The 17635-nt window shown below is 38.0% G+C and overlaps 1 protein-coding gene across 10 annotated transcripts in view; it reads left to right on the top strand.

Moving 5' to 3' along the window:
• The window catches only part of SCMH1 (Scm polycomb group protein homolog 1), a 200415-nt gene that overhangs the window by 35450 nt on the left and 147330 nt on the right, over positions 1–17635 (top strand). For 5 of the 10 annotated variants that reach the window (XM_033421987.2, XM_033421981.2, XM_033421989.2 and 2 more), the window contains exon 2: positions 8470–8547. The exons of 1 other annotated variant lie outside the window; for it this stretch is intronic. In XM_033421987.2, the coding sequence (XP_033277878.1) occupies positions 8523–8547 (25 nt within the window). In that variant the 5' untranslated portion in view covers positions 8470–8522. Of the gene's footprint in view, positions 1–8469; positions 8548–16690; positions 16821–17635 lie in introns of those variants that run through there. 4 more of the 10 variants (XM_033421982.2, XM_049706777.1, XM_049706793.1 and 1 more) reach the window with 4 other exon arrangements.

Below are 17635 nucleotides of genomic sequence, written 5' to 3' on the forward strand. Positions count from 1 at the left end.
ATGATGTTGAGCATTCTTTCATGTGTTTGTTGGCAGTCTGTATATCTTCTTTGGAGAAATGTCTGCTTAGGGTTTCTGCCCATTTTTGGATTGGGTTGTTTGTTTTTTTGTTATAGAGCTGCATGAGCTGCTTATAAATTTTGGAGATTAATCATTTGTCAGTTGCTTCATTTGCAAATATTTTCTCCCATTCTGAGGGTTGTCTTTTGGTCTTGTTTATGGTTTCCTTTGCTGTGCAAAAGCTTTGAAGTTTCATTAGGTCCCATTTTCCATTGATTTTTATAATGATTACCAGCTGAAGTGATAATATTTCAATATATTGGGTTGAATAGAATGCATTATTAAAATTATTTTCATCTGTTCCTTTTTTTACTTTTTATAATGTGACTAATAGAAAACTTAAAATGACATGAATGGCTTCAATTATATTTCTGTTGGATGGCAGTGCTCTAGACCCTGGGTCAGGGGAAAGAGCAGTGGAATATAGACTGGGGGAAATGTTTTTTCTCATTACACAAATACCCCTGGAGATTCCAAAACACCTTCACCCAGTGGAGCCTTCCTCCCTGTCAAATTAATCCTACCTCCTACCTTTTGCTGAAAATCAGTGCCTTTAATGAGCCTGCCCTCACTGATAGGAGTGTTTTGTATTCTTCAGATATGTCGGTGGGGGGGGGGCGGGGAAGTTATGAGTCACTGCTGTATGTTAAAGAGTATCGCACAGGTTCAACACCTATCAGTGATTTTGATGAAATAAATTTCTGGAGTTCTCTTAACTAATACTAGCGAATAAAATTGTTCTCTGAAATAACATACCACTAAATCCTGGTCTAGTGAACCCCAGAGACTTAAAATGAAGAAGAATTAAAGTAGATTTTAATTAAGGGATGAGTGCTGGGTCAAAAGCTGAGGAAGTTGAGAAAGGCATCTTGTGTCCTAAAAGCTAAATTTCCGGGATTAAAAAAAAAAAAAAACTCAGAAAGCTAAACAACCATAAATTTCTGTCTCTGAAGTGAAACTGGACATGTTTTTTTCTTCTCATGCCTCTTGGTTCTTGCTGATTCTGTGGTTATATACAAACATTTTCTGACTTGCTTTAAAAGGTGTTATTCTCTGGAATTAGCATGAGGAAGGTTTCTAGTAAATGCTGAGTGACTGCTAGCAAGTGGTACCACTCTTCTGCCTTAGCTGTTTAGAATGCATATTATATATTCTTTCTGTATCACCCTCAAATAATTTTTTTTAATCCGATATGCCTTAGCTTAATACCTATCTCAAAGATTATTCCATGCTCTCTCAGTCAAGTCAGTTTTCTAGAGAAGAGAGCCCTTTCCTGAGGTTGCTGTTTCAGATTCACATAAGACACATTTCCCTGGAAGCCCCTTTGTATTGTCTAGCCTTCCTATTACCATGAAGAAGTTGTCTCTGTTTCCCAACCAGAAATGGGTGTCAGGGCAATTGCCTGAGTAGCTCACAGGAAGACAGCTGATCTCATTTGATAAATTTCCGTTACTGTAATAGCAATAGGATTTTCTATGAAACCATAAAATCATAGAAGTGGTTGATGAAGAAACGGAGGCATGCAGCTAGTTTGTAGTAAACATGGGACCTGCCTGAGTTCTTATCTTTTGGTTTTAAAGTGAAGAATTTGAAGCCCTGACAAAGTGACTACTCAGTGACAGAATGAACCAGGCCAAGTTTAGGTCTAAGTTGCATCTCAGTTTCTTGGTACAGAGAAACCGTATTTGCCCCAAGTTTGTAATTCTATCAGATTCCTACAAGATCCTGGATAATGTCAAGGATTCATAACTCACTTTTTTAGGATAAGAACCTGAGACTTTGGCGGGAGGGGGGGGGGGCGACTTACAGAATGGTTTATAGATACTGCTCTGTTAATGAGCCCAAATTACTTTATGTACCTGTCTCTATGGCTTAAGCAGTGAGGATTTACTCTATTCTCAGGGCTGTACATCTCAGGAGTTAGTTTCCTATGTAGGACTCTGTCCTATTACACTCCAACAAAATAAAGTTGATCTTGAGATCTCTGGTATTGTGTAGCATAGACGTCTCTCAAAGGTCTGCTTGGGCAGTGTGAATAGATAAAAAATAATTAACAGTTTAGTAGTCTCTTATCGGTCCCCAAAGCCGTATGAGTCTGACTTCAGGTTTTAATTTTGTCGCTATGAAAAGCTTTTATTAAGTGGCTCCTGTCAGTAGATGGTGACATGTGTTCAAATCTTCACTCTAGAAAACCTTGGAGAATTAAGTCACTCTTAGAAGCTTAGTGTTCTGAATTGCTACAGGTTTGTTCCATTACGCATTAAAACTTTATTTTTAAAAATCATTTTAGGGCTTCCCTGGTGGCGCAGTGGTTGAGAGTCCGCCTGCCGATGCAGGGGACATGGGTTCGTGCCCCGGACCGGGAAGATCCCACATGCCGCGGAGCGACTGGGCCCATGAACCATGGCTGCTGAGCCTGTGCGTCTGGAGCCTGTGCTCCGCAGCGGGAGAGGCCACAACAGTGAGAGGCCCACATACCGCAAAAAAAAAAAAAAAAAAAATCATTTTACTTAGAAATTATCCTAAAGTGGATTATACCCTTCTTCCTTCTGTTTAGTTTGTTGGGTCCAATTTAACTATTTCTTAGTGACTGAGATCCTTGTGGGGTATGTGTGTATTAGCATACAAATTTTCATGGGCTTCTAGTAGCATATTCCTAACTCTGTTTTAACCACAAGCCCATGTTTAGTGCATAATTTTGCAAGATGTAAGGTTTTTAGCAATGCATATTGTTGTAAAAACTCCTGTATTTAAGTCTGTGGGTCACAATCAGAAAGGTTTGAAAGCCACTGCCCTAGGAAACTCTTTTCTTGTGCTAATAATAATTTCTTACATTGCGTAGTACTTGACTGTTTGCCAAACTTCCCTCTATAATATGGCCTATGAAAAGTAAACTAGGGAAGGGATTGATTTCTTGTTGCTTTTGAACTATAGTAGGCAAGCATAATGGAACCAAAGAGAGGATGGACTTTGAAATTAGTCTTTAATTTTAGCCTTTCCATACAGTACTCGTATGCCCTTGGATGCTTTAATTAATCTTGTTTAACTTCAGAACCTCAGCTCTTTTTTTTTCCCCAACCTAAATGGGAAATGCCAGAATTGTTGGGTGTTTTAAATCAAGTAATGAAGACAAAAGTGCCTTAGTAGGGCACCGTGGATGAATCTCATAAACAAAATGTTGAGTGGAACGAAGTGGACATAAAAGAGGACATGAGATATAATTTCATTACTATAAAGTTCAAAGCAGGCAAAACTAACCTAACAATAGTAGTCCACATAGTGCTTACTCTTGGGTGGAGTAATGATTGGGAGAGGGCTCAAAGGAGTACTTCTTTTGTGCTAGTAATGATCTCTTTCTTGGTTTGGAAACACATTGTAAAAGTTCATTGAGTTTCATACTTACGATTTATTTACTTTTTAAAAATAATGAGTTTCAGGTAGACAGCATAATAATTCAACAGTTATGTGTACTACAAAGTGATTACCACTACAAGTCTAGTTACCATTTGTCACCATACAGTTGGCCTCCTTCACCCATCTTGCACGCCCCCACCCCACCCCCCACAACTCGCTTCCCTTCTGGTAGCCACTGATCTGATCTCTGTATCTGTGAGTTTGTTTTTGTTTTATTTTGTTTGTTCATTTGTTTTTTTAGCTTCCACATATGAGTAAAATCACATGGTAACTGTCTTTCTCCATCTGACTTATTCAAACCTAGCATAATACTTTCCAGGTCCATTTATGTTGTCACAATGGCCAGTTTTCTTTTTTTATGGCTGAATAGTATTCCATTGTGTATATATACCACATCTTCTTTATCCATTCATCAACTTAGGTTGTTTCCATATCTTGGCTACTGTATGATGCGTGTGCTTCTCAGTATATTATATGTATATTATACTTTAACAAAAAGTTGTTTTTAAAGTATTCAGCACAGAACCTATCATATAGTTAGTTCCCTTCTCCTATGATGGTTCCATTTTTTTTCCTGACCGTTCAGTTGCTTTGTTCTGTTATGGTTCTGTCTCCTAATTCCAATTTTATACCTAGGCATGTTTAATAAATATCTACTGATGGCAGTTCTAAGTGGCATAGTTGAAGGAGTTTAGGTCATTCAGGCAAGGTGAAATTGAATGTCTGACCACTGTGGTCTAGAAGTAAGTCAGGAATATGAAGTTTGATTTGATGCTATTTTCTAATCTTTAGATGATTTGATATTTTGCTTTTAAGTGAAAATTAAATGGAGATTTTTCTGATTTGTGTAATATGATTTTATCTGGTAGATCAGCTTTATTATTGAATTTTTTCATGGTGGGATATTGAACTTATTCTGTTATTTCTGGCACTTTTAATATAAGCCCACCATAGTGTAGCAGGCTTTGAAATGGTCACTACCACACCCTGTAACACCTTATATATTTTGCTTAGGTTCTTATCACTGACAGAGAACCATACTTACTGTTTTTACCTTATTGTTTTTGTAATACAAGTATAGAAATAGAACTTGTGTATTTGGATATTTATGCAAGATCCTGTTATAAAAAACTTAGAATTGTTGAAAATTCAATTTTAAAAATTGATAAAGTTATTTTTTTCTGCTAGGTAATACGTGGGATATAAAGTAAGCCTACCTGCCCTCGGGGAGGGCAGACTCCTCTAGGAAAGGTTTGTGAGGTAGGCAGAAATATTTGTCTACATTTGTTTTTGTTCTTTTGGATGTTGGCCTTTGAGAGAAGGTTTCTGATAGATATACCAGCAAGCCTCCAAGTTACAGAGAGTCGTGGTGATGATTGTATGGATGCCAGTGGAGCCCAGAGACAGAGAACTGACTATGATTTCATCAGTGATCAGTAATACTATGAAGAATTAAGGAAGTGGGGAAGTAATTTCTGTCTGTCGACACTTATTTGTATTAATTCATTAACATAGAGAATGTCATTTAACCTTCACAAAGCCTTTGGAGTAGATACTACTATTTTTGCTTTAAAGATACAGAAATTGGGACTTCCCTGCTGGTCCAGTGGTTAAGAATCCTCCTTCCAGTGCAGAGGACACAGGTTCAATCCCTGGTTGGGGAACTAAGATCCCGCATACCACGGGGCAGCTAAGCCTGCACACTCTAGAGCCCACGCGCCACAACTAGAGAACCTGCATGCCACAACTACTGACCCATGTGCTCCGGAACCTGTGCACTACAACTAGAGAGAAGCCCGTGTGCCGCAAAAAAAGATCCCACATGTGGCAATGAAGATCCCACGTGCCGCAACTAAGACCCAACACAGCCAAATAAATAAATAAATAAATTTTTAAATAAATTAAAAAATAAAGATACAGAAATTGAGGGCCAGAGACATTTAGTAACTTGTTCAAGTTTACATAGCTAGTGACAGAGTTGATATTCAAATCCAGAGCCCATCTGTACTGCATGCTATATATAGATAGTAACATTATCCAAATAAAAGGATGTGTTTATCAGAAGATAGTCTAGCTTGGAAACATGCTAAATGGGAGGTCATAAAGAAAATTGATAGCAGGTTCCATCTAGGACCACCCAGGAAAGGGAATGCTGTGACTCAAGGACTTAGTTTCTTGAAAGTCCCTGTGAAGCAATTTGTATTCCTGTTGTGAGATGGTTGAATGGAGCTGTCAAACCCTGATGCAGGTCCACCTGTTGCTTGTTTTTTTTAATTATAATTGTGTTAAAAAATATATATATAACATAAAATTCATCATTTTAACCATTTTAAGGCATTAAGTACATTTACAGTGATGTATAGCCTTCACTGCTGTCCAACTCTAGAATTTTTTCATCATTTCAAACAGAAACTCTGTACACATTAAATCATCCCCCCCACCCTCTTCCCAGCCCCTGGTAACCTCTGTTCTACTTACTTTCTCTATGAATTTCCCTATTCTGGTTATCAAGTATAAGTGAAATCAGACAGTAGTTATACTTTTGTATTTGGCTTATTTCACTTAGCATAATATTTTCAAGATTGATCCATGTTGTAGCATGTATCAGAATTTTATTCCTTTTTATGGCTGAATAGTATTCCATTTTATGTATATGCCACATTTTGTTTATTTATTCATTTATTGGTGGACACTTGAATTTTTTCTACCCTTTCGCTATTGTGAATAATGCTGCTATGAACATTAGTATACAGGTATCTGTTTTAGTCCCTGTTTTCAATTCTTTTGGGTATATACCTAGGAGTAGAGTTACTGGGTCATATGGTAATTCTATTTTTTTTTTCTACTAATTACTGTCATTTTCTCACAAATAACAAACAATGAACAATTGTGCGATTCATGGCTAGTTAGTAGCCGGGAGTTTAGGTCTACTTGAAGCTTCATTGAAAGCACTGGGAAATACAAAATAGCACCACGGGCCAAAAGGAAATTGGATTGCACCACTTGTCCCTAAGATAGACCCTAATAATGTTGAGAGTAAAAGGATTCCATAATGTGAGGCACCACTGAAACACAGGCAAATTCTGGAATGCTTGAAAGGGCAGAAATCTTTGAAGGCAGACAAATCCAGCCTACCAGGGAATATGGGCCTGGAGGATCAAGCCTCACGACTCCACGAGCAATGACGTGCAGACACTCTGCAGTAGAAGTGTTGATGGGTGGTAAAAAGTGTGGTGCCCAGGCATTACAGCAAGAGAATGGTCACCTTCAGAACCTTGAAAAGTACAGTAGTACAGCACAACAGCTGGCATACAGGGGCTGGCATCGAGTGAACAGACAAGAAGAGTTACCGACTGGAGGAGGGAGAGGAGGTGGGAGATGGTAGAGCTGAAGGATCGTCAGCAATAGGAGACGGAGGGCAACCTGCAGTTTCACTCGTGCCTGACGTTGATGGCACAGGTTCTGGTTCCTTGCTGGATTCCATTCTGTCTACCCTCTTGAAAAAAACGATCCAGTGATGTCTGGGTAGTAGCTTGTTCGCAAGGTAATTCTATTTTTAACTTTTTAAAGTTTTCCACAGCAGCTGCACCATTTTTTAGTCCTACTAGCAATTCACAAGGGATCTAATTTCTCCACGTCCTTGCCGACACTTATGATTTTCCTTTTTTTTTTTCTTCATAATAACCATCCCAATCATCCCAATAGGTGTGAAGTGGTATCTCATTGGGACTTTCACTTGTACTTCCCTAATGATTAATGATGTTGAGTATCTTTTCATGTGCTTATTGGCCATCTATATAGATAAATGGAGAAGTATCTCTTCAGGTCCTTTGCCCATTTTTCAGCTGGGTTGTTTGAGGTATTTTTGTTATTGAATTGTAGGAGTTCTTTATAAATTCTAGATATTAGTCCCTTATCAGATAAACGATTTGCCAATATTTTCTCCCATTCTGTAGGTTTTCTTTTCATCCATGTGATAGTGCCCTTTGATACACAGATTGTTTTTCATTTTGATGAAGTCTGATTTATCTTTTTTCTTTTGTTGCCTGTAATTTAGATGTCACATTCCAGAATCATTGCCAAATCCAGTGTCATGAAGATTCTCCTCTATGTTTTCTTCTAAGAGGTTTATAATTTTAGCTCTTAAGTTTTGGTCTTTGATGCATTTTGAGTTAATTTTTGTATATGGTGTAAGATAAAGGTTCATCTTCATTCTTTGGCATGAGGGTATCCAGTTTTCCTAGCATCATTTGTTGAAGAGTATCCTTTTCCCATTGAATGGTGTTGGCACATTTGTCAAAAATCATTTGACCATATATATTAGGGTTTATTTCAGAGCTCTCTATTCCGTCGGTCTGTATGCCTGTCCTTATGCCAGTACCACACTGTCTCAATTACTGTAGCTTTGTAGGAGGTTTTGAAACCAGGAAGTGTGAGTCTTCCAACATTGTTCTTCATTTTCAAGATTGTTTAAGCTGTTTGAGATAGCATGTGAATTTTAGGGTGGCTTTTTCTATTTCTACAGAAAAGGGATTTTGATAGGGATTGTCTTGAGTCTGTAGATCACCTTGGGTAGTATTGTCACCTTAACATTAGTCTTCTAATTCATGAACGTAAATGTCTTTCTACTTCTTTCTTTAATTCTTTCAGTGATGTTTGTAGTTTTCAGTGTGCAATACTTTAGTTTTGTGACTGTTAATCTTTCTCACAGTGAGTTAATAGAGTAACGTTCTGGTTTATCCATTCTTATTTCATGACCTGTTAATGCCCTGAAGAATCTGTTCTATTTTTAACAGAATTGGGGTTCTGAACTCGAAAAGCTGAGGGAAGGATCCTGGAAACTGGAAACCTAACTATATTACTGCCCTTGGGAAGCCCTTCTAGGTGTTCAGCCTGCTGGTTTCTTCTGATTAAAACCTAATTTCACTGCAGGTCTCCTTCAATCTACAGTAGCTCACATTTCTAATTTTTTTTTTTTTAATCTTTTGCTTCTAGATGTCTCCATCTTGCTAAGGAGGAAATTCCTATTGGGTATAGCTGATGGTACCATGCAAAAATCAGATCCTCGAAAAGGTCAGAACCTGTTCTTATATGTAATAGAAATGGAGAGTTACCTTCTGTCAGGCTGTGTGTGAGTGTATGTGTCACAACAAGCTGTTTGGGTAAATAAAAAAATCTCACCCTTTCTTGCCAACTTACCCTGCAATTTTCACAAATCCTGCACATCATTTATACAACTCTTTTATAGTTTGCAAAGTACTCTTCATGTAATTATCTCAAATAGTCTTTACTGTAAGCTTTTGAAATAGGGACTGTTGCTATTCCTCTTTTATGGAAACAATGAAGGGTTAAGAGACTTATTCCGAATGTTGTTACTATAAACTGCAAGATTTAGTCCTGAATCTTTTGCTTCTAAATCTTACCCTTCTCACTACATCACAAGTTCATAATCATTATTTAGATTATTTAGTTCATATCATTAGTCAGAATTTAGTAGATATGTAAGTTTGGATGCTCTGTGAACATTGGAAATAATATATGTAAAAGTTAAAATAATATATGAAAAAGTTAAAACCCCTTTATGGGTGTAAAATATAATTAATAAATCAGATCTTGATATTGAATGTTTAAATATAATCTTTGGGATGATACCAGACTCCTTATTGTGTACATACCATTGTCTTATTACGGCAAATGAGGCTCTCCGTTTGCTGGTACTTACCTTTGTATTCTCATCTTCCTTAGTTCCTGTCATTTGTCTCTGTAGCTTACCCTACCACTTTCCTTCTACAGCAGCTGCTGGCTGTTGTCCAAACACATGGGCCATTTCCATGTCTTAAGTACTATATTCCCTTTGCCTCAAATGCCTATTCATCTTTCTTCTGACAATCCTAGCTTAACTTCATGTCCTCTGTGAAGCTTTCCTCCTCTCCCCAAGCAAAGGCAATCATTCCTTTCTCTTTTCTCAGAGCACTTTGTGTAGCAAATCTCTCTTATAGCAAAAATCACATTGTATTATGATAGTGTATTTGAGTTGCTGTCTATCCTACTAATCTGTGAGTTCTTTGTGAGCATAGACTGGGACTTATTTGTCTTCATGTTCTTAACACTCAGTGTTACTCCTAGGCTTAGCTACGTTTTGTTTAATGAATGAAATAACAGCTTTCCTTAAAGGATCTGTACACTAATCTAAGTGGGAGACTGACCACGTAAAAAATACTCAGAAGTTTATAACTATTTGTAAATGAATATAGTACATACTTGAAGTAGAATAGTGGAATGATCACAGCCAGGCGGAGTTATTTAGGGAAGGATTCCTCTAGATCAGGGATCAGTAAACTATGGCCCATAGGCCAAATCCTGCTGGCTGCCTGTTTTTGTAAATAAAGGTTTACTGGAATATAGCCGTGTTCATTTGTTAATGTGTATGGCTACTTTCATGCTACAATGGCAGAGATGAGTAGTTGTAGCAGAAACCATATGTCCCATAAAACTGAAAATATTTACTATCTGGCTCTTTACAGAAAGTTTTCTACTCCCTGCTCTAGAAGATAGGTTTTGAATAGAGGTATGAAAAGAAGAGGAATGTGAATTGATGAAGCATGAGTGTGCATCATAATGCAACAAAAACAGCCATAGTAGTAGGAATGCCAAGTGGGAAAGTTTGACTGTAATCCAGTTTGTCAGAGAGAACTGTGTTGAAGAGATGAAATGTCAAGAATGCTTTGGATTGAGAAAGAGGAAACATAGAAATCTAATGAAAAGAAGTTGTCAAGTAAACACTCTGGGCCTATAGTAAGAAAGTTTCCTAAGTAGTAGTAGGGCATGATGATGATGCTGATGAAGGAGAAGGAAGCAGCAGTACAAATTAATATTGATTTGAGCATCCACTGTATGCCAGGTACTGTTCTATGTGCTTTATATGTATCCTAGTTAAACTTCTGCAACTGTATAAGCTAATTGCTGCTGTTGTCTTTATTTTGCAGATGAGGAAACTGAGGCACAGGGGATTAAAGTTACTTAGCCAAGATTATACAACTAGTAAATGAGAGAACCAAATCTGAACTCAAGCAGTCTGTCTGCAGAGTCTTCATAGTAGAGGAGGGAAATCTGGGGATATTTGGTAAAAAACAACCATAAGCTTGGAGTAAGGTAACTAGTCTTAGTAATTAGGAAGTGTGCTCTCCCATCATGATAAAGAGAAAATGAACGGACTATAGAAGAATAATACTGGAAGGCAGAGGGTCCAAGTAGAAGAGTGTACTATTGATTCAGCGGAATGGCAGGGAAAAAGAGGCAGATTCATTACACAGTGAGACACGTTATACTGTTAGTCATTGAGTTTAACTTTGGTGAGGCCAGAAGGCAGTTAACTTTCCTTGCACACATGAAAGCTGTCTTAAAATGCCTGAAGAGCTGGCTTACTCAGTTGAGATAGAGATTAGCAATGGTTTTCAAGGAGCTAGAGGGCATTCACCCTCCCCACAACAAGTATATTACAGTCAATTCAGTGCCCACTCTACACCTGCGTATATTAACAGCCGATGGAGGTGTCAAATCGTAACACCCCATTGCCTCTCATTCTGTGTTGTTCCTGTAGGGGAACTTGTTCCTGTCCAACCCCCATCACTACTGTGATAAAGATTTACCCCCTTGGACCACTTTTCAAAAACGTATGCATGTATGTATTAAAGTAATATATATGCAGTGTAAAAAAATTACCAACAGAAGTACACCAAAGAGAAAGTTTCCCTCCCATCACCATCTTGCTCTCTAGAGAGAACCTCTATTAAAATTTGGATGTATGTGAAACTACTGTTATGGATGGAAGTGTTCTGGGATTCCCTCATGGTTGCTGAGATAGAAAAAATATTGAGAATCACGTCCCTAAAGCCAAGGTCCACTGCCAAGAATGGAAGGAACTTCCGGGGGAGATGTGGGATCTTCATCACTAGAAGAGTAAGCAAAGACTTGGTAGGGATGTTAGAAGATTCAAGCATTGGCTAGGGTTAGTGGAGTTAGAGGCAGGGAGAGGAGAAGGCATTGAGCTAAATGACTTTTAATATTCCTTTCAAACCTATACTTCTGTGTTCATACCAACAGACTGATTACCCCAACAGACTGAGTGGAGGACAAAGTGATAAGAGAAAATCCAAAATATAAAATCCAAATTTATAGAACAAGTTACTTTGCAGCAAACATTGAACTTATTTTTTTAAAGATTTCTTTTAACTAACCATTTTGGTGTGTTCAAAATGTACTTAATTTTTTATTAAAAATTCTGTTTACACTTAACCTTTCACTACTATATTTACTGTGTAAAATGAAGGTGGCACACATTGTTCATTATTCCAAAGAAGGAAGATGTTTCATAGTATCTGCCAGGTTAAGCTGTGGTGCATAGGGAGGAAATAATTGAGCTGGGTCCCTAGTGCTACTTCCCCTTCAGACTCATAGTATAAAGGAAATTAAAGGGGACCTTAATGTTCCCTTTAATGAATAGCAAAGTTCAACCCCTTCCTTTTCCAAATGAGGAAAATAAAAACCAAAGACGATATCTTACCAGCTCAGAGTCTCACAATAGCCTAGCTGGACTCTTAAAGATTAGCGATAAAGTATATAAAGTGCCTGCCACAGTGCCAAGTATATGGTAGATGAAGATGCAGAAGGGAAATAAGATCATGGTGATGGTACTGATATTGTTGTTATTTCTTCTGCCCCCCCATCACTCTTCTGTAAGCCTTCAGAGAGAAAGTTGGTAATGTAGATATGTACACTGTCTATGCTGCAAACCTAAAGTTGCACAGTGTTGTAATGATGAAAGCAGGAGCTCCATACCCCCATAAAATTATAGGCTGTCAGATTTGGGCAGGACCTTTAAAGGTTACCTAGTCCAGCCTCCCTCCTCCTTCTCATGATTTAGTATTTCCACCAAGAGATTATCTTACTTCTACTTCTATGCCCTCAATGATGGCAGATTCATACCTTCCCTTCCCAGAGAGTTCATTCCACTGTTGATTACCTCCGACTGCCAGCAAGTTCCTCCTAGTAATGAGCTGAAACCTGTCTACCTATAGGTTCCACCCACTGATCCTAGTTCTCTCCCTTGGGGTAATTGAGCAAGCAAAGCAAATCTCTTCTCTACATGAGAATGCTCCAGATATTTGCAAACAACTTTCCTGTTTCCCCTGAGTCTTCTCTTCTCCTAGTTAAACCTCCTCAGTTTCTTAAACCCTCAGTATCCTTGTTGCTTTCCTTTAAATGAGATTGTATGCCTGTATCTTATTCAGAGTCTAGGACCTCAGTTGGAACATAAAGCTCTACCTTCAAAGTGTTCTAACTGGCAGAGTAGGAGATCCCATACTGTCATCTGCTTCATTCCCAATATTGACTGGAATGACGATGGTGGTGATGATGGTGGCACATTCCTTATTTCATGATATCAGATCCATATATGTCTGCCAGGAGGTATGATGTGACACCGTTGGTACCACTAAACTTCTTCCCTGTTCAAGAAACATGAGCCAGAAGCATTCTAAAAACGTTAGCTTCTTCTGTGTCCTGGATCACACCCCCTGGAAAGGTTAACATTATACATAGTTGAAGTCTAGTAGGATTACCTGTAAGACAAAAGGGAGTTATGGCTTTTCTGCATTTTCATTAGCCATTCATTGCTAGCAGTTTTGCTTGTTAAAGGAATATTGATGTTCTCTGGGGTTCTTCTCTCTGTGTGCAAATGCAGAGATATATAATTGCTATAGTGGGAATGGGGGTAGGGATGATCACTAAGAAGAAATCTGTTCCATCTTCTTTGTTCACATCTGCTACATGCACAAGACAGGATTTATTGCTGTCTTTGAGAAAGGGATTGCCTGGCTTGCTTCCTTTCCCCCTTCTTCTGGCAGATCATCCCAGAGGAATATCACCATCTCAACACCGTTATCTCCGAATGGAGTAAAAGTAAATGAAGAAGAGCTGGAGGCAGAGAATCAGCTGAGAGGCACTAGGAATACTTTCTCATAAGAGGGCATGGCTAATCAGTGGCACAACCCAGACCAGTCCCTTTTCTGTCTCCTGCCTCCCCTGTAGCTTGTCCTCCGTGACCACAGTGGGACAGGTGTTCTGCTTCCAGCTTTTCTGTTTTGATCTCTGCTTCTCAGCATAGGATTATGGTTTATTAAAACCACAGTTGCTCTCTACCACTGATGCAGTTCTGTCTTGTCTTAGTGCATTTTCAGAAGTACGTTTGATTTTTCTGTTTTCCAGTTTTCATTTCTGAGGGAAACATTCCTCCTTCCCTGTTCCCTTCTTCCCTTCCTGCCTATCCCCACTGTCTCATTAGTATGTGCATGTAAGCCTGCATTAGTTCTTTTACATTTTCCAAGCTCTATGAATATTTGAAACATGGCACCTATGGACGTCCTCCACTTAATCTAGTTTCACCTCGTTAAATCCCAGATATGCCTCATATTATTCAGCATCCAGATCAAGCTCATAAGCATCAGTGCTTCAGTTTTGCTGTAGGAAAAATGGGTAGACTGTCCAAGCTGGGCTATTTTATGTTAGAAGCATTTGTTAAGATATATCTTTGTTAGTTTTTTTTGCTTTTGTTTTGTTTTGCTTTTGAGGAGAAGGCAGTGTAGTTAAGAACATAGTTCAGGTTCAAATCCTGGCCTTTCTACTGACTGTAACCTTTCAGAAAGTTATTCAACCTCTCTGAATATTATTTCCTCATTAGTAAAAAGGGGCAATGATACCATACTAAGTGGTATCATACTAGTGAGGATTCAACAAGATGGTGTTATTGAAATACTTAGCACGATATCTGGTACGTAGTAAACACTTAAAAATAATAGCTATATAATGTTAATAATTAGTATTATTACTGTTAATATACAATGATAATTTACAACTAAGTTTTTTCTTAATATAATATATGAAGAATTTTTTTGACTTTTCCTTGCTTCAGGGGATGCTCTATTGTGCTTGTTTTATCACATTTTGAAAGGATGCTTCCATGGCCTTGTAGATTTTTCTACTACATGTTATCTTTCCGTCAAGTGTTTCCAGAAATACCGGAGTCTTTATGTTCTGTAGATTTGCACTACCCAATACAGTAGCCACTGGCCCCATGTGTCTATTTAAGTTTAGGGAGCACTAAGTACAATTAAAAATGCAACTCTTTAGTCACACTAGCCATATTTCAAGTGCTGAATAGCCCCATGTGGCTAGTGGCTACCAATTGGATGACACAGATATAGAACACTTCCATCATCACAGAAAGTTCTATTGGACAGCATTACTTTAGATATTACTAGAATATGCTCTTGTACTCTTTTCTTAGAAATCAAAGAGGGTATATTTTCTAGAATTCCAGAGATTACTCTCTTAAATGTTTCAGTGCTCCAGACACATCCATTTTAAGGATTCAGGTTACTCTTCTTACTCTAGCCCCTTAGTGTCATTAACTGTCTTTTGGAATAAATACAGGCACTTTTACTTCTCCTGAGAAGAATGCATTACCAAAGTTTTTAAAGGTCCCAGTCTGCAGAAGAGGAGGCCAAAGGGAGAAAGGACAGAGCAGAAGTAATTCTAGCGAATTACTAGAGAATCCATATGTGAATATGAGAATCCATAGGGGCTAACTAGTAACAGGAGGTTCTAATGTCCTATGTCCTTTTTGTAAGTACATACATTGTATAAGTCAGGATCTGAGCTTTCCCTCTGAGAAAGGTAGTAAACAGCAAGTTTTCCTTTAATGATCCCTGTTATCTTTATTATGCACTTTTAAAGCCATTTTTTCATTTGCTCTTCACAGCAACCTAGTGAAGCAAGTAGCATTGGGATGAGCATCCCTACTTTACTGATTTAGAAAACACAGGTTCAATGCAATTAACAACTTGCCTAAAATCGTCAAGGGAAAATAGTCTTGCAATTCAAAACAGGATAAAATTTTAACTTCCAGTTTGGTTTTCTTTTGTTGTTTTTATTTTGTTATGCTCTATTTTACCACCAATCAGACTGTAGTAAAAGGAAGAGTGAGGATTCTTTAGGACAACTTGAAAACTGAATAGTGTTATATGAGGTACTCTTAAAGAACTGCTATAGCTTCATTTGTCCTATGACCATGTGTATTAGTGTGTTTGGACTGCCATAACAAAATACCACAAGTGGGGTGGTTTAAACAACAGAAACTTATTTGCTCACAGCTCCTGAGGCTAGAAGTCCAAGATCAATATACCAGCGGGGTTGGTTTCTGGTGAGACTTCCCTCCTCGGCTTATAGACAGAGCACCTTCTGGCTTTCTGGCTATGTCCTCACCTGACCATTTTCTCTGTTTGTGTTGGTGGCAGGGGTGGTTGAGAGACAGAGACAGAGACCAGTCAATCTCTTGTACGCTTCCCTTTCATTAGCACACCAGTTCTATCAGATTAGGGCCCCACCCTTATGACCTCATTTTACCTTAGTTACCTCCTTAAAAGTCCTGTCTCCAAATACAGTCACACTGGGGGATTAGGACTTCAATATACAAATTTGCGGGGGTGGTATGTAATTCAGTTTATAACACCGTGTTAATGTATTTTTAGTATCTTTTGATTTTTTGGCCTAACCTGGTTAGTTGGAAATTTGATATTCGCATGGGACCAAATGTGGCAAATATCTGTATTTTTTATTTATTTATTTTTTTTACATCTTTATTGGAGTATAATTGCTTTACAATGGTGTGTTAGTTTCTGCTTTATAGCAAAGTGAATCAGTTATACATATACATATGTTCCCATATCTCTTCCCTCTTGCGTCTCCCTCCCTCCCACCCTCCCTATCCCACCCCTCCAGGCGGTCACAAAGCACCAAGCAGATCTCCCTGTGCTATGCGGCTGCTTCCCACTAGCTATCTACCTTACATTTGGTAGTGTATATATGTCCATGCCTCTCTTGCGCTTTGTCACATCTTACCCTTCCCCCTCCCCATATCCTCAAGTCCATTCTCAAATATCTATATTTTTTATTTCTGTGAATATTGAGGCTTAGTTCAATTTAACCTGTGGTACTTAGCATAAAGTACTATCCAACCCTGAGATATTCTAATAAGCAAAAACATTATATCTAAATGTCCTACTTTTCTTATAATGTAGTCCAATTTGTTAGTACCAGTAAAGTCTCAGTCCTTTACAGGGTAATAAGTGTCCCCCTTCCTCCCACCCCCATTTTACAGATGGAGAAATTAACATACAGAGAAACTGACTTGTCAGAGGTCAGAGCAAGGTATTGGTGGATCCAGGGGTAAATCCCAAACCTCTTAACTCCCTGACCAGTTTTTAGTCCATTGACTATGCAACCTAGCGGTAAGTATATTTTTACCCCATCCTGGAGGTAAGAGGGGTTAAGAGACTTGGCAAGGAGTGAATTTAAGGAATTCCTCACTACTAATTATGTCACTCGTTATCTTTTTCTTTTAACCATGATGTCTTTTTTGTCATTAGCATCAGTTTTCAAGGTGGTGAGAGGAGGTTGGAAGTTTTGCTTTTTAAATACCTAAAAATATTTCTATAACAGTTCAGCCAGACTAGAGATTATTATTAAGAAAGGAAAGAAAGGAAAACTTATTATTTAATGAATTTGTTCTCTGTGTTAGGCACTGTGCTAGACATTTTGTATTATATTTCTTAAATGTCATTAAAACTTGTCATTTCTGGAAGGTATGCATTCTTGCCTTTTTTTATAGTCACTTTTTTACTAGTATTAGTTGAATTTAGTAGAAAACTACCTTACAAACGTCAGGGTTTAGATTCTAAATAAAATTTTAGTATTGTAGAACCTAAGAACCTTATCAGAAATCTTTAAAGATAAGATCTCTTTATGTTTAAGCACAGTTTTCTAGTTTGTTGTGTCTTAACCCTTACTTGGTTTTTACTTAGGTGGGATGACTTGTTTTGTCTGAGATTAAATCAAGCTTGCTCTTCCACTTGACACAAAATCATATTTTCTGTAAAGCCTTTTCTTCTACCTCTACATCTGAAATAGTTAGAATTCTTTTAATTACTAAGCAGGTTGAACAACCAAGCCATGTGGAAAACAACGGTTTAATGAGCCTCCAGAACCAAGATCCCATGAGCCATTAGTGTATTCTCTCCTCCATCCCTCACCTCTGCTTCTTGCC

This window comes from Orcinus orca, chromosome 1 (assembly GCF_937001465.1).
Source record: "Orcinus orca chromosome 1, mOrcOrc1.1, whole genome shotgun sequence".
NCBI classification, from domain to species: Eukaryota; Metazoa; Chordata; class Mammalia; order Artiodactyla; family Delphinidae; genus Orcinus; species Orcinus orca.